Source organism: Cervus elaphus, chromosome 17, assembly GCF_910594005.1.
Source record: "Cervus elaphus chromosome 17, mCerEla1.1, whole genome shotgun sequence".
NCBI lineage: Eukaryota > Metazoa > Chordata > Mammalia > Artiodactyla > Cervidae > Cervus > Cervus elaphus.
In genome coordinates this window covers 43,562,404-43,585,345 of record NC_057831.1, presented here as the reverse complement: position 1 = coordinate 43,585,345, position 22,942 = coordinate 43,562,404, and the positions used below count along the sequence as shown (strand labels likewise).

Below are 22,942 nucleotides of genomic sequence, written 5' to 3'. Positions count from 1 at the left end.
TTTGAAGTTAACATTTCAGCCCTTCTGGTTAGAATTTACCTCCTGCACTACAGTCTAAAAGCTCATAGAACGGTCACTCTACCCTATATGTGCCTCAAACCATGTAACTCACAACGTCAAGTCCAGGGGCATTAAGGAAATTGAAACAAATGTTAAAAATGCCAGATAAACTCTACAATGAGCATATATTGCTCTGCTTGGCTTCTTGAATCCAAAAGAGAAAGAGGTTCATAGTTTTCCTCCTGGGTGGAGACTCATCAGTAATGAGGGAAAACAATTTTTATATGAAAATAGAATGTATACGTGAGAAAGGCCTGCCTAATTTCTCTAGTAATACAATTTGATTTTCTGATTAGCTGTCTTATTCTGCGATTCTTGTAATTTTGTCAGGTCAATTAACTGGAGTCCGGGGCTAGAGAGAAAGGAAGTATGGGCACTGCCGGCTTCATTAGATATCAGCAGCTTAGGTGCGTTTTGTAATAGAATCTGTGTGGGATAATTGAGCTGATATTGTTAATGTCATAGTGTACAGAACTTAAAAAATGACTTAAGAAGCAGGTCAGATAGGACAACATGAAGTGCTTAAAGGAGAAAAGGAAAGTAATCTGCACAATATATATTTTAGGCAAAAAAATGCAGATCAATGAATTATTCAGCAAGTAATCAATGACTTACTATATTGTGTGCCCAGCATTGGCATTGGTTGCCTAGGTACACAAGAATACAGTACATTGCCCTATCGACAAGGTATATAAGCTCCAGTTTGGAAGATCTTGAGGTTTTTTTTTTTTTTTCTTTTTACAGAGTGCTGAAATAAACAAATATTCTCTTTTATAGCATGTTGTTTACAGGTTCTTTCCTTCCATTGGTGGGTTCTCAAAGGGGCAGAGTTTTGTCTTATTTCTCTTTGTGTCTCTAACACCTAGCATGACCCTGACATATAGTAGGTGTTCAAAAATGTTTGTGCAATAAATAACTGAAAATCAGCTTTCCAAGGATGTGTTGGTGGGAATGAGTGTGACAGGTGGGAAAATGAGTTAAATTTATGTTTGCAAGAGCCCCTGTTAGAAGGAACATTGCCCTAGAAAGTACCTTGGTCTTAAGAAATGAATGCATTTGAGATATGCTACAAATAAGACCCTACTTAGTGACTGGCCAGGTAAAGAGGATTCAAGGTAGTTCCAGAGTTAAGGATCTGTAGAATTCTTATACAAACCCAGAAAGTCAAGAGAAACAGCAAGTTTTGTTTTTTTTTTTTTCCTCAAGAAAAGTCCTTATTTTGAATTTTTAGACAAGGAACCTCTTATCAGGTAGAAATGTCCAGTAGGCAATTATAGATTTATGACTAAAGTTGGGAAAGATGTCAAGGAGAGAAATAAATGACTGTGGAGTGTTCACTGATGAAATTATAAATGAAACCATGAAAGTGTATAGTTTCTTTTGGAATACTTTAAGTTTCTGGCAGAAACAGAGAATTATCTAAACATATTGATGCATATGCTATACAGGAGACTGAAACACTATCGAAGCACTGTCTGAAGCTGCGGTAGATAATGGTTAAAATGCTCTCAAGCCCTGAGGTTCTCTAAATCTTCTCTTTTAGTTAAGAAAACAAGACATAAATATGAGAAAAATGACTGTGAACAAGACAGAATCACATTTAGCATTATTAACACTGACATAATAAATAGCTAAATTAGAAAGCTCAATAATCGGAGATTTGTCCAGTAGAGGCATTAATTGATTGTATGATTCAGACCAAAAGGGAGTTTGGAATTTGAGGAGGACATGATTTTTGTGTTATGGCATAAATGTTCTGAATTTCATATATCGTGTACTCATTTGGTTAAACATATTCAGTCTATGCTGATTAATAGATTACTCATCTCCCAGTGTCAACTCACTCATGCCTTCCTCTATTTTACTGTTTTTGCAGAAGATAGATGAAGAGAATGAGGCAAACTTGCTAGCGGTCCTCACAGAGACACTGGACAGTCTCCCTGTGGATGAAGACGGATTGCCCTCATTTGATGCGCTGACAGATGGAGATGTGACCACCGAGAATGAGGCTAGTCCTTCCTCCATGCCTGACGGCACCCCTCCGCCTCAGGAGGCAGAAGAGCCGTCTCTAGTAAGAACCCTTCCTACTGTTTAACAGGAATTGGAGTTGCCTCTGGCTACCCGCTGCATGGGTATGATGTAGTAACAATAAGGTTTGGATTTTTCATTTAGACTGATGCCAAAATAATCCCCACACACACTCAGTTGCAAATTCTGTGATTCCCTGTTGAAAAATGTTTATATACAGACTTCATGTGGTCTTACTGCAGTTTTTTGAAACTATCTTTTGCTGTTTATTTGTAGGTTTTGATGTCTTAGTATTATTTATGTTTATGGTTAGAAACTTAGAAAATGTAGATTACTAAAAGAATAGACAGAAAGTTCACCTGTAATTTCAAATAGCCTCTAATATCAAAAAGGATCAAAATCTCCTCTTCTTTTAAGATGTATCATGAGCATGTTTGGGAATTTTAAATAGATGCATAGTTTTGAATGGTTGCATAGTATTTTATTGTTCAGAGATGAACCAATTCATTAAGCAATCCCTTATGGTTGGTTATTTAGTCTTTTTCCTATTTTTTTTCATGATCATAAATGGCATGATAATTGATATATTTGTAGTTTTATTCTCATGCATATTATTTTAGAAATAGAGGGTGGATCAAAGAGCATGCAATATTTTAAGGCTTTGCATCCATAATTCTTATGAAGATTGGAAAATAATAGCACATTTTCAACCTAAGTTTCCTAAATTTATTGTAGGCAATGAAGAGTGGATTTGTTAGCAATGAAGAGTGAATTTTCTTTTCAAGGCAGTGCTCAGCCGGGATTTTATTAGTTCTAAGACACAGTTTACCTTCTCAGCTATGGTAGCCATTTGTCACTTGCCATAAATCTGATGTAAGAGCATACAACGTAAATTATGAAACGTCATCCTGCAAACTTTAATAATGTGCTTTGGTCTGCCTTATAGTTGCTGTTTTTCTCCCATCTCTAAGTTTTTAAATGTTAAAAGCATTCCATATAAAGCTATGAAACTCTACTTATATTCCTTTGCATTTTGAGATTTCTGGTCTGGAGGAGACTGTCTTATAAGCAGCGATAACATATGTATTTCCCAGTTTTTCCTTGTGTCAGTGGCATTGGCTTTGCTCTCTAGTGATCCGATTTCTTTATAATGATACCCAGTCATTTCCATCCACACCATGGTTTCAACTGGGAGGGGTTGTTGACTCAGAGTCATGATGCATGTCCCAGCAGGGAGGTCCTGGAAGGCCACTGAATCAAATGAAGAGATAGAGGTCAAGAGACAGGAAATGTTTTGCCTATGCCAAAACCCACCTCTCCTGATCTACAGGCCAGGACTCTACCTTCTTAAAAATCCTTTTTAGGGAAACTTACTCTTTTAGCCCAAATATTCTTTGAATCAGTATTGTTTTATGCTTATTTGAAAAACATGATTCAAGGCATCACAGAATCTTTCATTTATTGGTATTTGCTTCATTTGGGTTATTGAGGGGAAAATGTGCACACACTCCCCTAGCCTTCATTTAGCAAAGCAGCTTTTCTCACCTCATAGGTATTTGGAATCTTTTTAGGAAGATTCTTTTGCCTTGTTTTATCTAAAGAAAAATTAAGGTAGTTTTAAGTGTGGCAAACGGTAACCCTTTCACAGTTGGTAGTGTAATACCCAACTTTTTCTAATTTTTTAAAAATTAGTTTCCTTTACTGCTATTGTGCTAAGGTGTTCTGTGATTAGAGTGAATCCATTTTTGTCATTATAATTAATTTTAAGGTTAACGTTTCAGTAGCTTATTTTCATGCTTAAAAGATGCCTAACTTTTCTCACTTTCCCTCCTCCTGGATGTGTTTCTAGCTTAAGAAGCTCTTACTGGCACCAGCCAACACTCAGCTAAGTTATGATGAATGCAGCGGCCTCAGTACCCAGAACCATGGAAACCATAATCACAGGATCAGAACAAACCCTGCAGTTGTTAAGGTACAAATGTAAAGTTTTTTAATACAGGAGGGGAAGTCACAAGGAGGTTTTGCTTAAAGCTATAAACAATAGGCTTCTATGTATTAATTCAGCTGGAATCCTGCAGAGACTTCATAATGGTGAAACATTATAAAATGGGTCTCCAAAAGCAGTTGTCTAGCTATTTGAAACAAGGAAGAGTTCATCGATGCTTTGTCTTTGGACAATTGAAATGAAAGTTCTACCATCTGTTACTTCATGCTTACTTTATTAATACATGTAGCAGCGTGGGCTACAATAAAATTTGCTGATAGGTTGGTATCATTTATGAATGTCTTTAAGACGCTGCAGTGCCATTTTGCCAGCTGTCTAACCTGAGAAAGATTGCTCAGGAATCAGCGCAAAAGATCTATATCTGCCATTAATTGGATGGAATGCTGGCAATGACATAATTCAGTTAGCGGGCTGTATTAAACAATGTTTGTCTTGCCATTCACTGCGAGTGAAAACGGAGCGTTAAGGGGTACTTAAGAGAATTGTGAATACTGGGCTCTGGCAATCAGTGGCAAATTAAGGTTTAAGCCAGCTTTTTTTTTTTTATTCACAGTAAAGGCGCTGTAGGGTCTTGTTAGTTACATGTTGCTGAGTAGGAACATTGAAATGTAGGAGAAATGAAATAAAAAGCTGTATAAATGTCATTTAGGAATTTTAAATGTAATTTTCTTTCCTTGTTCTGCAAACAATTATTCACAGCTCATAGATCTAGTACACTTAGACTGAACACTTCATTGAAAATCTCATCTCTTCAGAAAACCTATATCCATTTTGATAAGGTTCAGTTCACTAATTTTCCCTTTCTTTATGCCTTGTTTTTAAGACCGAGAATTCATGGAGCAATAAAGCGAAGAGCATTTGTCAACAGCAAAAGCCACAAAGACGTCCGTGCTCGGAGCTTCTCAAGTATCTGACCACAAATGATGACCCTCCTCACACCAAACCCACAGAGAACCGGAACAGCAGCAGAGACAAATGCACCTCCAAAAAGAAGGCCCACACACAATCGCAGACGCAACATCTACAAGGTAGGCTGGACCCCTGAACACCCACTGCTGGTAAGGGGTGGTGAGGGCAGAGCAAACCTGCTGCAGGCTGAGGACACCCAGACTTCAGGCTTCTGTCCCATCGGTGTCTCTCTTGACAGAGAGTTCAACACTTTATGATAGTAGGCAAAAAAAATCTTTCCTTGGACACAGGTTGAACATATCCTATTCAGCTGAAATGCAGCCCAATTCACAATCACCAAAAGGCGCCTGAAATATTAGCCAGGTTGTGGGAGATGGGGTGCAGAGGGAATTGCAACATCAGGTGAGGTTTGTAGGAATCTCTGAATTGCTGAGATAACTGAAGTTCTGAGCAAGCTGGGCTAGCCAATTCATGAAAAAGCTTTTTTTTTTTTTCCCCCTTCCAATAATGGGGGAAAAAATGAGACACTGTTGATTGCTGTTTATCCTTTAAGAAATAGCAAATAGTACTTAGGCAGTCCCTCCCAGTTATGATGTACATTCTATTTTTAGACTACATGGCATACTCACACATTTTATTTTGTAAGTATGAATTTGGAAATTCCTGGATATTTAAAATCTCTTCTTTCTATTTAAAAATATATTGCTTATATACTAAACATCTGGGTTGATGTCTATTGTCCCCGTATGTTACTGAAAAGCTGATGCTCATGAGCAGATCAGGGTGATTTGGGGAAAACTTCTGTTGGAAAATATAAACTTTTCTTGATTTTTGGTGTCTTCCCTCAAAGCATTCTAGTTGTAGAGGCCCAAAGAGAGCTCATAGAAAGTGGCTGTTCCTTTAATATATTTAACTTCCACATGATTTGTTCCTCTGACTTTGTAGTGGAAGTAGACACATTCTAAAATAGCAATTATAAACATCCACCTCTTTTTCTTCCTTCTGTTTCCCCAATGCCCCTTCCAGCTGCTGAGTGGTAGCCCCTGCTCCCTGTTTTGAACCATGATTATTTCATACAGGTATGCCGTTGCTGCTGCTTTTAATACATCTTCTCCTTCCCAGTGTTTTGAATTTCCCTCTCTCATTCCTACTTCACCATAAGCCTGGAATTTTCATATTCCTTTAATATTTTTAATTGGCTCTTAATTAGGTTTTCCCTGGTGGATATCTTTAAATCACTGTCCATCCCTTTCTATCAGTTCAAGGAAATATACTTATCAAAATGAGCCATGGTCTCTTAGTTTGTTTAGCCTTGACTGGCTTCTCAAACGCATGCGCTGGAACAGTTTTCTTAGCTCAGGACCAACTGTGCTGCGGGATTCTAGGCCCTGAATTGAAGCGCTCATTGGACTAGTCCCTGCCTGGTCCTGGTCATGCGCTCATTTTCTAGAGCTGAATTTGAAGCCGCAAACTTGCGAGAACCCTTTCATGAGTGAACCTAGTCCAGCAGCACATGCTCTGAAGTGTGTGTGGGGTTTTCTTTTCTTTTTTTTTTTTTCAATCTGTCCTTTTGGATTTTGAGGGTTTTAAAACTTTTGTCAGTCCACGCACCACTAAATAGTACTGTAATCTGTTACAAATCATGGCAGTGAGAAATAAATTGGCCTTTGAAGGACATATTCTTTAGATGAGACCTGCTGTATGTAGGTTTTTTTATAAGGTATGTTTCTGTGGTGAGGCAGCAGAAGTGTAGCTAGCCCAGAACAGAACAAAGCTTATTAACAACAACAACAAAAATTCCTGTAGTTACTTAAGGTCTAAAAGAAAACAATCATGTAGTGGCTGATTGTTAAAAACCAATAGGAAATAAATGCTGTTTCAGGGGGGTATTTATTATTCAGAATTTTAATATAGAAAATATATGAACAATTATAGGCAATAGCTAAGAGAATTTCCCGAGGTTTCCTTACTGGATGTATGGCCATTTTTTCACACTAGCTTCAGGTATGCTCTCTGTACTATTGTGCATCAAGCTCACTTCCTTAGTATAATGGTCTGGACTTTGGCAATTGTGGGGGTCCATTTATTCTTTTATTGATCCCTTTGCTAATGCAATCATTCATCAGAAATATCATGATCTTCATGAAAAAGATTCATTCCTGTCCTCAAGGATCTCAGAGTCCCTGGTCTTCTAGTCATTGGAACAGTGTAGTTAAACTTACAATAAACCAAATCAGCACTTCTCTAGTGGTAGTTTTTGTAAGTGTGGGCTTATTTTGGGATTGGATTCTTGAAGCTCTACCCTTGCTGTGGCCCTCATTTGCTGGTTGCATTTTGTCTCATGAAATACAACCACTTTCTGTCCATCTCCTTCCGTTGCCATAGGCTTTACTTGTACCCAACTATTAGAATTTTGGGAATCTTCCTTTGAACATTACCCTAAACCCTGAAAACTGAAATTTCAGCAACTTATTTACAATGCACGTCATTGTGTGACAGCACATAGTTCATACCTGGTGATATTTGTGTAGAACCTATATGGGTCATCTTAATTATTAATTGAGCACCAGAGAAGTTGGTAAAGTTCCTTCATAAATGTGTTCTTTTTGAAAGGCTCTTTATATCAGATATACTAAAAAATTAATGTCAAATCAGTTTATTTATTGGTATATCTGAAAAAGCCAGTCAATCAATGCACCTAATTTGCGTTAGCTTCATATTTCTGGATGCACACTGGATAGATGATAAACATTCAGTTGCTTGAAAATGAATTTTAAATCTACAAATTAAATATGTAAATATTATTTGTCCACGTAAAGTACCTAATTTCAACCTAATTTGGACATAAATAATATTTTCACATTTCAAGGGACCTTAATTACTGAGGTTGATTAATTTGTTTTAATATCTATTGAATGCAATTCTTTTTGATAATAGGAGAAGGAAAACATATTCTGGGCCTGACTGTGCCAGTAACTAGTTTTATGGCCCTGGAAATATCATTAAGCATCTTAGGTCTCAAGTTTTTCATCCATAAAATAAGAAAGTTTATCTAAAGACCTTTTTGGTTTCAAGTTCATGATTTTCATTACATAAATGACTGCCTCTTGACCTTTTGAAAGTAGTTATTTTAATGAGAAAAAATGACAAAACCTACATACATATAAACATATCTTTATAGGTAAGCATATGTGTATATATATATACATAATATGTGGATGTATACCCCAAGTACGTTTCTCACCAGTTTTCTCCTCCTTCTGTTCAAAATACAAGACTGCCAAGGAGAAGCAATTGAAATTTTGGAGTGAGAAGATTCTTACTCCACCCTTCATAATTGGGAAATGCCTCCTGTAGGAGGTAAGATTCAGGAAACATCAAAAGAAGTAGATGAGCTCTCTTTGCAAGTCTATAGGTCTCTCAACTGATAAACAGTATTTTTACTTTAGTTGTCTATCAGATTTGGGGATCTGAACCCTTCTAAACTATTTGGGTCAGTGTCTGTAATTTGTCATGGTCTCTCAATTAATTTTCAGCAAATAGAATGGTTATTGAGGGAGTTTGGCCTCACAGAAATAACCTATTCTCAAAGCTAGATATAAAATTATACATTTTAGGAGAAAAATCAACTGAATATTCATAACGTTCTGTCGTCTTGTAGTTACTCTGCTGTTTTCGTGTCTAAACAAACCGTGTACTATATTCCAAATTAAAATAGAAAACATTATTTTTCTCTGATGGTCTTATGCAAATTTTGTATCCTTAACAGTGATGCTACATTTTGGGGAAAATTCTGTTTTCGTATATGTTTTCAAATGATAGTCTACTGATGCAAATGTTGTTTGGAATTTGTTTTAGCATAATGGACTGTTGTCTGACTTTGATCCAATATTCAGGGATTTCCTTACTTTAGTTTTCCTGTTTCCAGTTTCCAACTTGACTGTTGTAGAAAGAAACCAAATCAGAAAAACACTCAATATTTCATAATTAGTTTCCTTTTTTTCCCTTTAGCCAAACCAACAACTTTATCTCTTCCTCTGACCCCAGAGTCACCAAAGTAAGTATTAAGAAATGTAACCATTTTCAGAAAGGGAAGGGGGTTCTAATACATTTGGCTACAGCAACTCCATTTCAGTTTGTTTTTATAAATGTGCCATATCTTCCAGTGACCCCAAGGGTTCCCCATTTGAGAACAAGACTATTGAACGAACCTTAAGTGTGGAACTCTCTGGAACTGCAGGTAAGCCTTACATTTCATTTGGACCTTTTTGAGTGGATGAGTGTGTATGTGAAATGCATATTAAGCAAGAGTATAGTCTCTATGCAACTAATGAAGCTAACTAAGAGTACAAACAACATTGAACAAGAAGTTATCTATAAATATTTTCAGTTGTTTATTTTTTTAAGAGGAGACATTTATTGTTTGTCAGACTTGGGCCAGACTCTCTGATGTATATTACTGATTTGGATCCATAAATAAACCTACTCCCAATTAAGACACTAAAACTTGAGTAGGAGGAGAAATTAACATTTATTGGTCTCCCACTCAATAAATATGCCAAGCATATAAGTCATTTTAGCTAGTTTCACAAGAACCTCATGAAGATGGTGGTGTTTGTGTTTTTGATTTTTAAGATGAGGAAATAAGGTTCAGAGATGTTAAGTAACTTGCCCAAGATCACAGAGCTAGAAAGCAAAGAGCAAAAGTTTGAACTCAGGTTTACTTGAAATATGTTCTTACTATTAATTATACTTAATAGTAAAATGCTGTCTTATATATGATACTATTTTTATGTCTTTTCAGTAAAGGAGAAAAATGAAAATATGCCCATTCACCAAAACAAAATGTTCTTATATATTTTAAACAAGAGCAATTTCCTTCACCATTTGGACTTCTGAATTTATTTGGCCAATCTTACTCTACATCCTGAAGAGGAAGAAGCTTTAAAAACTTGAACTAACCCCTGAGAGACTTACAAATCCAAAGAGTTCCTAGGCAAACATCTGAGTGGGGTGCAAATGGTGCCTTTGCAGTAAGAGCTTAGGTTTAGGTACTTGAACCTCACTAGAAAGTGAGTCTTAGGATGTCTAAACAAGAAGTTCCTAAGCTCTGGCCATTGCTGATAAGGGTAAAGGAACAGTGAGTTAAACAAGATGCTTTCAACCAGAACTGTGGTGCCTACACGCACCGTGGTCATTGTTGCTGAGTTTAATTTCACACTCTGAGTTTGCTAAATTACCTCCTTATGAAAGGTCTATTGCATGATTGCATGATTTGGTCAAGCAGTAGAGCAGATAATTTCATGGTATTTATATATATTTTATGTATGTGTATACAGGTATAAATATATTGTTACATACACACATATACACACATGTATTCACATATAAAATATATACATAACATCATGTATTAAATAAATTAAAATTACACATATGATTATAAGTAACTTTTGTGTGTATATATTATGTACATTAGACTCCTTCTTATATAACCAATGAGTGAGTATTTGGTGGGCTTATTTTAAAAAGTTAATTGAAGTACACACAGTTTAATCATTTTGCTTTTGCTTAAAAGATACAAATTATGTATTCAAATATGAAATTTTTGGTATAAGACAGACAGGCCTTTGCACTGAACTAAAATATACTAATGGGGGATCCATTCATCTTTGTGGCACAAACATCCCTAATAATGTATCATGGATGGTATTTACTCCTCTTTTCTTGCCTGTTTTTTTTTTTCTTGCTTTTTTAAGGGAAAATAATTAAGGCTATTATTTGCCTGGTGGTCTGAGTGCAGAATCATTCTAGATTTTTGTGATTTTTAATATAAATCTTAATCATAATTCCCCATGTTTTCCCAGTATTTTCATCTGACAGCCCTTCTTTTAGTAACATACCTTTATTGGATCTTTCTATATAAACTTGTCTTAATCCTATTTCATTCACCTACATAATATTTTATTATCTTACATAATTTCAGTCACCAGCATAATAGACATTACCAAATTTGGAAAAATATACTACCTTGGCTATAGAAACAATCCAGTTGAAAGGAATTCCATTAATTAGGAGTGTTCTGGATTCTGTGTGTGTAAGTTACTTTGGTTTAGAAAGGATTGAGAAAGCTTTCACTACATATAACAATACCAAGCTTTCCATTAAAGAAAACCTTTTTTAAAAATTTTTCTCTTTTTGTAAATAATATAAGCTTACTGTAAAAAATGTCAAAAATACAAACTAGTGGAAAAATTGTGTATTGTTCTAAACTGTTTTCTATGAATAGTTTTACATCTGTGACAATTTTGTATACACACAATTTTGCATTCTGATTCTTCGGTTAACATTTTAAATATGGAAGGTTTATATTATCACAGACCCATTATTATCAGGCTTTTTTTAGTATGCTATATAACTTTGGTTTAAGTGGATACCTCAAAATGTATAAAAATTTATTTAACTATACTTTTACTGTTAAACATTTAGGTTGTTTTAAAGTGCTACCATTTTGAAATAGCACTAGGGTGGAAATCTTTGTTTATATATTTTTTAATCTTATTTTTCTCAAAATAAATTTCTAGTACTCATTGAATATAAGGATATAAATATCTTGGGGGTTCTGATCCATATTGTCACATTGCTTTCCAAAAGATGTGTTTCCACTCATGATCTTATTATATAAATATAAGTGTGGATATATTTGCCTTATTACACCTTAGCTAGGATTGGGTATCCTTGTTTTTACAGTGTTTTGTTAATTTACATGTATATCATATCATTTAAATTGCATTCCTTCTATTCATGAGATTATAGTGTTACAAAAAAGCATTTACTTTCTTCTTGTCAGAAATTTTACTATTTCTCTTATTGACCTAACATTAATTTAATTATACATTTGAAAGGTTAGTAGGTCATACTATTGACATTTTATAAGAAAACTTTAAAAAAATACTCATCACCCTTAAAAATATATACAGTCCAGTGAATTTATTTCTGTTGGTGAATCAGAATTCATCCTACTAGTTTAAATCCCTCTTTCTTAGTGCTTTGAAAGGTTATTGAGTACCATGGAAATCAATTTACCAATACATATATAACATATAATACCAGCTCTATGCTTGCAACACAGTAGGTTTGGGGAGACATATAACAAACGTAAGACATAGAGACTAATCCATGTAAAGCACAGAATATTGTACTTGGCTCATCAGTTCAGTTCAGTTCAGTCGTTCAATTGTGTCCGACTCTTGGCGACCCCATGAATCGCAGCACGCCAGGCCTCCCTGTCCAGCACCAACTCCCAGAGTTTACTCAAACCCATGTCCATTGAGTCAGTGATGCCATCCAGCCATCTCATCCTCTGTCATCCCCTTCTCCTCCTGCCCCCAATCCCTCCCAGCATCAGGGTCTTTTCCAATGAATCAAGTCTTCACATGAAGTAGCCAAAGTATTGGAGTTTCAGTTTCAGCATCAGTCCTTCCAATGAACACCCAGGACTGATCTGCTTTAGGATGGACTGGTTGGATCTTCTTGCAGTCCAAGGGACTCTCAAGAGTCTTCTCCAACACCACAGTTCAAAAGCATCAATTTTTTGGTGCTCAGCTTTCTTCACAGTCCAGCTGTCACATCCATACATGACTACTGGAAAAACCATAGCCTTGACTAGACAGACCTTTGTTGGCAAAGTAACAAACTTGGCTCATAGAAGATGCTAAATAAATATTCTTGTTTTCAAGATGTGGGCTTATAGTCTGTTGGGAAAATAATACATATTGCCCAAGTAACATGAAGGGAAGATATGATTTAGTGTTTATAATATTTTACTACTTTCTAAGGAAGGTGGGTCCAGAGAATGGTTTTTCATTTGTTGAGCAAGGTGGTAATGAGTGCAGATACAAATCACATAAGCTGATGCACAGTCAAATTGCATTACATACAGGAAGTTATTTCCAGCTACAGGAAAATCAAGGGATGAAAAAGAACTTGGAGGCTGCAGAAGGTGGCTGGAAGAAGTTTGAAACCTGCCTGGAGGGTGGTATAGGGAGGAGTGGGCTGGGGAGGAGAGTTTTGTTTTGGTTTTGCTTTTTATGGGAGGTATTGTGGGGTTTGAAATGGTAGACAATACCTCTATCTCCACTAAGCATCTTCAGTAAAATTTGTGTAGAAGTGTTTGGAGGATGGGCAAACACTGATTGTGCCTCAAGAGAATCATCCAAGGGAGAAAACAAGTTATCATAGGGAACCCTGTAACATGACTTCAAGTTAATTACCATGATTGTGCAAAAGATTGAAAAGAATTGTAGACAGAGTTCAGGATTGAAGGAAGCATTAAAGCAGTACCGTTAGTCAGTGAATGACGGAGCCGACCTGTGGAAAGGCGTCTAAGCAAGCTCCAGGAGTCGGTGATGGACAGGGAAGCCTGGCATGCTGCAGTCCACAGGGTCGCAAAGAGTCAGACACGATTGAGCGACTGAACTGAACTGAAGGGAGAAAAATATTTGCATTTGATTTTTACGTGCGTGGGTGGAAAGGAGAGAAGATATTTCTGGAGCAAAAGATACCACATTGTAAATTGAAACATAAGATTGTCAATATTCAACATTTTTGATGTACCCAAAAAATGGTGATTTTGTGTAGTATAGCCTGAACTAATATACTTTATAAGCTGAAGAACTTCAAATAAAAGTAGTCTATAATGATATTTTAAAAAACAGCATAGTTTAGTGAAGTTGTGAAAAACCTTGGCTCTGATATTGGATGAACCAAAGTTCAAAATCTGGATCTACCCCAATCTAGCTATATGGCCTTTGGTCAATTTAATTAAATTCTGTAAGATTCGGGATGCTTTGTATCAAATGAAGCTGATCACAGTGCCTACATCTCATTGAGTCACTGTGAGGATTAAGTGAGATAAAACATGAAAAAAGCTTAGACCAGTGCCAGCATGTGTGTTCAATTAGCTATTCAATTACTAACTCTATATTAAATTCATCTATGGAGGTCACTGTAACTTTCTGTTCATCTCTTCAACTTTGGCTACCTTTACCTGTTCCCTTTTATTGGTCTTAATATGATCTCTTGTTTCATATATGAAATTATGTATTCTTTTATATAAGTATTCCTTTTATAGTAAAATCTCCCTAATTTCCCATGAAATTGAACATATACTGATTTTGGTATGGGTGTGAAATTTACCAAATCAAGGTAGAAAAATCTCCCCTTGGGCATTCATTTGCTACTACAAGTCCTAGAGGCCAGGCACTCACTAATAGGCACTTCACATATATCAATATTATTTTTTGACTCTCTGTCCACTTAATTGTTAAGGAAAAAATGTTGATTCTAGCTCTGTGGTAGACCCTGGGTTCAAAGCAGGTCTGTCTGACTAGAGATTATGGCTCTTTCCTGAAGCCTGAATTTTAAAGATAGTGGTGGACATCTGTTATGTTAAATAGGTTTTATTTCACTTGCCAAGTGTCATTGATTGGTATTGGCTGCCAGAAGCATTGTGTTGAGAAGGATTCTAAGGCCAAGTCTGTACTCAGTGGGAATGTCATGATCAATTAGTGATGTCTGCCATTGGGGCAGCAGAGGGCTAGACAGGATGGGGACAGCATTCAGGTTGTTAATTTGTTGATCCTTGCTGTATACATTTAATGCCTTTAGTTACAACAGAGCACACAGATCAAGCTGTTACCCAGGCCTTTCTGGTGTCTTCTTTTTCTTTACTCTTGCAAATTTTAGTGAAATTTTCCAAATGTTTAAGTGAAAATGTAAAGAGTCAACAAAATTCTAAGACCTCCAGAATAATCCCTTGGCCCCATCTGCAGAGTCTTAGGGGAACAGGAGGGATGAGGTAGGAAGTTTGCTTTATTAGGTATCACCAGCTGGTCTGACTTTGTGATTGTCCTAAACTAGCTCATTTTGGCTGATAAAAAAAAAATGCGTCTCTTTTACAGGTGTAAAAACTAATTTGATTTCAAAATAACTGTTAGTAAAGCAAGATGAGAAAAAAAGAGAATGCTCTTTTGGCAGAAGGCATTTAAATCTATTGCATATGGAGATGTTCAGAGTGTTAGAATTTTTGTTTCTGAAATGGGAATGGCAAAGCAATGTCAGCTCAACAAGACGATGGTTTTAACCACAGGACATGAAGGAATTTGATTTAGGTAACAAAGTGAGTGACCCCCCCTCCCCAATTTTTATTTATACATGTGTATATGTAATACATATATATACATATACATGTGTATATGGGGTTTCCCTGGTGGCTCAGTGGTAAAGAATCCATCTGCCAATGCAGGAGGTGCAAGTTCGATCCCTGGGTTAGGAAGATCTCCTGGAGGAGGAAACGGTAACCCATTCCAGTTTTGTTGCATGGACAGAGGAGCCTGGTGGGCTATGGGCCTTGGGGTTGCAAAGAGTAGGATATGACTGAGCACACCTGTGTATATGTATATATGTATATACTGTATATGTATTTATAAGTATCTATATACATAAACATTATTATTGCTATAAAAGTAATAAGAATTAATATAACTATTTTCAAACTATTTAGGAAAATGGGAAGAACAAAGTCATCTGCAATCTCATGCTAACACAGGAGGCCTTAGTAATGTTTTCCTCCATTGATATGTATGTTTTCCCCATGGTTTTCATGGTAGTGGACTTCTGATTTCCTATCCTTTTAGAAGGTGATTTTGCTAGATGGAATATTGACAAACAGCATACCTTTGCCATACCCTCTTGCTGTATATGTCTTCTGTATGTGACTTATCTGTGGGGAAATAGAATAAAGTAAAATATGAGCAGTAGTTAGTTTTTGGGGTTTTTTTTTTTTTTTTTTTTTTGGTGGTAGTAGTTGGTAGTTTTAAAGGAAAGCCACAATGACAGAGAATGAGAAAGTGATTTTGACAGGTCATATAATCCATTCCTATGGCTGAAGAAGCCAAGAAAGGGAGACCCAACAAATTCTCTTTACAGCCTATTCCAGTGTTTGCCAACTTGTCCTGACAGGAATTTCTTCCATATTTCACGTATATCCTTCATTCTCTTGTTTTAATCTCATTTTTCTTGCCTCAGCGTCTGAAAAGTGCCTCAGTTTTCTTTTCTGGAAATGGTACTATCTAATTTCTTTCAAGCCAAGGATGGCAAAGCAGTTTTCTCTCCCACATCTACTTCAGGGGTTTGGTGAGAGACACCTGGAAAAAGCCAGTTTCTATGCCACCCTGACAACTTCTCCTGCCCCAGCTCTGTGAGAAAGTGCCTGAGGGCCAATGGATAACAGCTCTACATTTTCCATGAGAAAGAGTTGTGGCATTAGACACATGTCATGGGAATGTTCTGAAGTTTTTCTGTAAGGCCAGTTTGTTCCCCAGTAACCAGGAGTGACACAGGAAATCCTTAAAAAGCAGGAAAGGTGGGAGCTCCCTCAGTCAGAGTGGACATGCCAGCCTGGGTACCAGAGGAGGGTGTGGGACAGGCCCTTCTGTGCCAGGGGTTAACACTTTGATTGCTGGCTTTTGCAAAGATCCAGTGAGTCCTGGGGAAGTTAGGGATGAACAAAGAGTACTGGGGGAGCTTTTATAAACAGAATATTAGCAGTAACAGTAGCAGGAAACAGTTCATACTGATTGAGTTTAAGTCCTTCCTATGCACCCTTGACTCCCACTCCAAGTTCTTGAAGCCAAAACTGTGTGCATAAACTCAAGTCACAGACCTCTTTGCCCAGTCTTCCTTCTTTGGTAAGTTTTTAAGCAAATTAGAAAATCATTTTCTCATTTTCTTTCCTTGAGAAATCTTCGAATTGGCATGTAACATAAGAAAAATCCCACTGTCAGTCTCAGATTTAGCAAGAGGTTGTGTCAAATGCAAACCATAAGACTATGTAAAGTATTTAAAAAATTCTTGCTGAAGTCTTTGGCTGGATAGTGGAGCACGGAATACAGAGTTGAGGACTCGCCATTTATTAGAGTCATTCAATTAAACAAACCAACCCAAAAGAGAACTCCTCAAAGGAAGTCGTTTTATATCACATAATGAAACACAAAACCAAACCCAACTTGTCTCTGACTTTTTTTTTTTAAAGGTTTGTTTAAAAAGATAACTGGAGAGTGTGTCCCACTTCCCCCAGATTTGCTGTGCAGAAGTGCATAAGTGTGAGTGATGTAGAGGTACTTGTTTATTATAGAGCACATTTCAATGCAGTAATCATAAATATTGCTAAGGTTGTGCTCTGTTGAAATATGACCTACATACTCTTGATTGTTTGTGTTACGTGATTTGTCTGACACCCATTACATTCTGGGTAATAGCAGCCATTTGTTGCTCTGCACAGCAGGCTCTTTTGACAAAAGAAAATAGGCAGCAATAAAAAAGCTATAGTCTGAATTACATTCTGCACAGTGCCGCACTGCTGAGAGTTTGTGCAAGTGTGTTAACAATGTTCTGAACTGCCTCTTGTCAGCCTTCAGCCTGTAATGGCCATCTGTCCTCACATAAATCTATCAAAACCTGCTAAGTTCAAGAGAGAGCATGGAATATACCTTGTACTGTCAACACCAAAATGTACACATTCCCCAGAAAATCAACACACAGGAAATAATCCGGAGGTTATGGGAGGCATTAGCACTGTTGATTTAGGCTTGTGGGTTGAAATTGAGAGTCCAGCGATTAGTGGGAAGATGACAGGGGTAGTGGCATTGAGGAATTGAGTATTGACTGCCCTCCTACCACAAGGGAGAACCTTCTGGATGGAGGAGATGGGGTTAGAGAAATCAAATTAGTTCAGGAGCAGCAAAGGCTTTCCTGTCCTGTCCATGGCTCCTAAACGTTGGACATCACATTAGAAGAAACAAAAAATACTTCTGACACTTTTGCTTCACTTTGTTTTGTTTTGCTCTGGATGTCAGGAACTCTATCTGGAAATAGATTTTCAATGAGACTCTGGTCCCATGAACTCTTGTGACCCTCAAGAGGTCTCAGTCTTGCTTTGGGATATTCTTCCTGAATTAAAGAAGTTTTCAGTTAAAAGTAAAAAGTTTAGGGAATGATCTGAATTATTTTTTTCCTGTCCACCTACTCCTAATCCAAAAATAACTTCCATCAACTAAGTGAGTATTATGTTTGTTTTAATGAGCAGTGCAAATTGAAACTTACCAGCCCTGATATTTTCACTCATAAGGTCTATCTGGTTATCTTATGGTGTTTCTGTAAATTTTAAGCAGATACACAAGAACATGGACTTACTGCAGATTTTAAAGAGTGATCTCTTTATGAAGTCCTGAGGGCTGAATCCCTGAAACACCAGCATTTGGTAGGCTATTTGGCACATAGTAGGTCCTCAGTGAATGTCTATTTAATCTCCACGGCCCATCTAAAATGTGAAGGACGTGAAAAGCTTTGTTTTTAACTCTAAGAAACTACTCAGGGTGCCGGCACTCCCAAGAGCAACTTGAGAATCGGTTATTTAAGCGATAATGAGCTTAGGTACTAGGACAAGGGTTTCAAATGTTCAAGACGAAAAAGAATTTCTATATTTAAAATCCCTAGATAGCTGAGCTATTTTTAGGACTAGTCTCTCTTTAATAGTGGCCTAATTTGGTGTTTCTGAAGTTTGGGGTTTCTTTTTATAAGTCTACAATGTCAGTCAAAATACATCTACCTGCGATCAAAGCAACATGCCACACAGACACGACAGGACTGTGGCTCTCCATAAGTGGTCTGTGAACTGTGTCATTAAAAATATTTGACCAGCTTCCCAAGTGATCCTTGGGCCACTGAAATGGAACACCTATGAGCAAAGGAGGATCCAGAAAAATAAAAACGAGTGAAACATTTTGCAAAAATAAGCCCAGGCAACATTTCCTCTGAGAGCTGCTAATCTATTTGAAGAGACAAGATATAATTCACATTCAGAAAGAGATAAGCGTGAAAATATAGCAATATCTGATAAGTGAGTGATCCTGGCAGTAAATTATTAGAAAAGTAAAAATTACCCCAATTCAGAGTATCATGAAAAAATTTATGGAGTTGTATTTGAGGATGTTGAATGTCATTTCCCCTAATTCAAGGGCTATGTCATTTGGAATATTTGACTGTTATTTACTCAGTAAAGAGAGATTATTCATCATTATTTCTTTGAGCATCTTAGCTTCCTGTGAGAAATATTTGAGATCTTGTCATTTCTTTGCTGAGAACTGGTATCTTCAAATTTGTTGTAGTGGTAAATGAAGGCAGGAGAGCATGTAGTATTAAGAGAAATTGGTGTATATGTATGCGGGTACATACGTATCCAAGGGTAGAGGGAACAAAAAGAGAGAGGTGAGGGAGATAGATAGGGAAAGAAAGAAAGAAAGAAAAGCAGGAGGAGGAGAAGATAGAGGGAAGGGAAGTAGGAGGAGGAGATGGAGGAGGGGGAGGAAGAGATGGAGGAGGGGAAGGAAGAGAGAAAATTGGCCATATAAGAATTTCTTTAGATTGAGTAAAAGATACTTGTCTATAAAGAGAGAACACAGGAAGGGTGAGCTTCATTCAGTCATGTTACCTCTCTATTATCTCTAAGCAAAAAGTAGGGGGAGCAGGGATACGGTAGGCTGCTAATAAAGGAAAGATTTCTGAGACTCAGATGTGTCACAAAGGAAGAGCAGTGTTTGCTTCTCTTTGTGTTTGCATTTCCCTGTCTTTTTGAACTGGGATAGATTTCCAAAATCACACCTCTTTGTATTTTTGTTCATGTCTTTCCCTCATTTGGGGAGAATTAGCTATGTATGATAAGTATTACCAAATATTGGTGTAAACATATTTCATTTTAAGGAAAATATTAATTTCCTCTCTTTCTTGTAAAGTAGGGGAGAGAGGCAGTGTCTTCTTGTTTATACCAAAACTTCATGTGACTGTCTGTGACCTACTTGTGTATATATATACACATTTTTTTTTTTCCAGCAAGGTAGAATTTTCCTTGAAATGTGCAGTTGCCTTAAGTCTCACCCCAGGCTTCTTAGCAGACTTAAAGTTCTTTTTTGCTGAATAGCATTCACCCATCCTGCTAAATAAAAAGTGTATTGTAAACTAAAATGTTCCCTTGTAAGCATAAAGTCATTTGAACTGCAGCCTGCCCTTCTTCAAAGTTCCTTCAACTCTGCAAACATTCCACAATTCTTCTTCCTGGGCAGAAAGGGCTGAGTAGGACTTCCTAGGGGTGAAACTGACAGAGCCAACCAGCCTTCACATAGTCTCCCACCATGACTTCTGATGGAATTTTCTGTCCTTCTGTAGAAAAGCAGGAAAGGCAACAATTTACAGATGTCCCCCCTTCTTCCATTATTTTTTCTTTTTTTTTAATTAGCTAGTTGCCAAAGCTTGGATTCGTTTCAGTCCTTCAACCTCATAATCCACCCTGATGTGCTGCTCCAAATAAAATGGTCCGCCGGCACTGCAATATTTAGTGTTACTGTTCACTTAGGTTTCTGTTGCAGAACCATATTTTAGACAGAATGTATTAGTTATGCTTACAAGAATGTATTATACCTACATTAGCCATGGTTTACTAAGTTAATGAACTGTGGAGACAAAGAATCATTGCTGTCAGGTTGTAGAGTTGTCTGGTGCGCTGCCTTCACAGACCATATTTTACTGAACTTGCTTTGAAGTTGCTTATGTCATCCCCACCCTGCCCCACATTTGCTGCCATCCCATCTTTTTTTTTTTTTAAGTTGCCTAATTCTTTGGCACCACAGGTAGATATCTTTCATTGTACAAAAATTCCTAACCCTCTTGCATCCTCCCCCTTGTTCTTTGCAGACAAACATGGCCAAAGCCATTCACTGAGTCTCTTGAGTACCTCTGCATTCACTTTCCATCACACAGATGACAGGACACCCTTGTGAACCTGAACTTTGGTTCTGCCTGCTGGTGATACGCTCATGTTTCCTGGGAAGCAAGACCTGTTAGCATTGGCGTTTGAAATACAAAATATCAGGGCTTTCACTGCAGTCTTGCAACATATATCTGTCTTTCCTTGGTGACAGAGGCTTCCGGGGACAGAGTCACTTTTTCAGGTCTCATCAGGAATTTAGTTTCCTTTGTTTTTCGATGAGTTTTAACCATTGACTGAAATCTCAGGGAAGTGAGGAAAATGTATCCTGGCATTTAACAACATTCTGTCTCTTTTCTTTCTCTCTTCTCGTTTTTTTTTTTTTTTAATCTTAGGCCTAACTCCACCCACAACTCCTCCTCATAAAGCCAACCAAGATAACCCTTTCAGGGCTTCTCCAAAGCTGAAGCCCTCTTGCAAGACTGTGGTACCTCCACCATCCAAGAAGGCCCGGTACAGTGAGTCTTCTGGTACCCAAGGCAGTAATTCCACCAAGAAGGGGCCCGAGCAGTCTGAGTTGTATGCCCAGCTCAGCAAGACCTCTGTGCTCACCAGTGGACACGAGGAAAGGAAGGCCAAACGGCCCAGTCTTCGGCTGTTTGGTGACCATGACTATTGTCAGTCAATTAATTCCAAAACGGAAGTACTCGTTAGTACATCACAGGAGCTCCACGACTCCAGACAACTAGAAAACAAAGATGCCCCCTCCTCCAACGGGCCGGGGCAGATACACTCTTCCACAGATTCCGACCCGTGCTACCTGAGAGAGACCGCGGAGGTGAGCAAGCAGGTCTCTCCCGGCAGCACCAGAAAACAGCTCCAAGACCAGGAAATCCGAGCCGAGCTGAACAAGCACTTCGGTCATCCCAGTCAAGCTGTTTTGGACGACAAAGCAGACAAGACCAGTGAACTGAGGGACAGTGATTTCAGTAATGAACAATTCTCCAAACTACCTATGTTTATAAATTCAGGACTAGCCATGGATGGCCTGTTTGATGACAGCGAAGATGAAAGTGATAAACTGAACTCCCCTTGGGATGGCACGCAGTCCTATTCATTGTTCGATGTGTCGCCTTCTTGTTCTTCTTTTAACTCTCCGTGTAGAGATTCCGTGTCACCACCCAAATCTTTATTTTCTCAAAGACCCCAAAGGATGCGCTCTCGTTCAAGGTCCTTTTCTCGACATAGGTCGTGTTCTCGATCACCATATTCCAGGTCAAGATCAAGGTCCCCAGGCAGTAGATCTTCCTCAAGGTAAACCTTGTCAAAACCCACCCAAAGCCTAAGCTATCCCCAGGAATTAAAAAAAAAAAAACAGCATTCAAAACCCATAGGCAACCCAGCCCCTCAACAACACATTCCTGGTGCTACCGGAACTAAGGAGATTGTTATCACTCATACATTCTTTCCCATCTTCTCTTAAATCTGTCCTCATTGAGCACAGCACGTGAGCCAGTCAGACCAGAGAGAGCAATCTGTAAGAAACTTGCTCATCTAACTTTTTCCATTACCTGGAGAGCTGCCCTGTGCAGAATAGTTGAGATTCATGCAAGATAAAGCTGACAGTGAACCAGGCTGGCGTTTGGCAGTCACATCCGTAAGAGATGTTGCAAGAGAACATGTCACCACTCCCAGACCTCTAAGCCGACTGGAGGCTCACACACTGTCCCTGGGAAATCTCACTAGGAGTTGGGAACTGAAAGCCGGTTTATGTTAAGACGGAATTCCAGGGGCTACTGAGTCATGCCGATAAACTGGGGTTCGCTGGCAGTTGCAAATGCCCTTTTTGTTTTTCCTCCTCTCTCTCAGATCTTGCTGCTATTATGAGTCAGGCCACTGCAGACGCCGCACACACCGAAATTCGCCCCTGTGCACGAGATCACGTTCAAGATCACCCCATAGCCGGCGGCCCAGGTAACGATGCACTTTCGTTTCCCTCCGTGCCTCTTATCCCTCAAGGAGATGCCAAAATGTTTTCCAAAACCCTGCCCCCTCCCTAGTTTATGATTCCTTTTGCCCGTGCAGATGGAGGTGGTTGACTTAATGATAAAGTTATGTTT

At 37.9% G+C, this 22,942-nt stretch overlaps 1 protein-coding gene across 5 annotated transcripts in view; it reads left to right on the top strand.

Moving 5' to 3' along the window:
- Positions 1-22,942, top strand: part of PPARGC1A (PPARG coactivator 1 alpha) — a 695,201-nt gene that overhangs the window by 651,386 nt on the left and 20,873 nt on the right. For all 5 annotated transcript variants that reach the window (XM_043871001.1, XM_043870999.1, XM_043871000.1 and 2 more), the window contains 7 exons: positions 1,937-2,131; positions 3,938-4,060; positions 4,917-5,121; positions 9,014-9,059; positions 9,169-9,242; positions 21,218-22,136; positions 22,692-22,796. In XM_043871001.1, the coding sequence (XP_043726936.1) occupies positions 1,937-2,131; positions 3,938-4,060; positions 4,917-5,121; positions 9,014-9,059; positions 9,169-9,242; positions 21,218-22,136; positions 22,692-22,796 (1,667 nt within the window). The remainder of the gene's footprint in view (positions 1-1,936; positions 2,132-3,937; positions 4,061-4,916; positions 5,122-9,013; positions 9,060-9,168; positions 9,243-21,217; positions 22,137-22,691; positions 22,797-22,942) is intronic.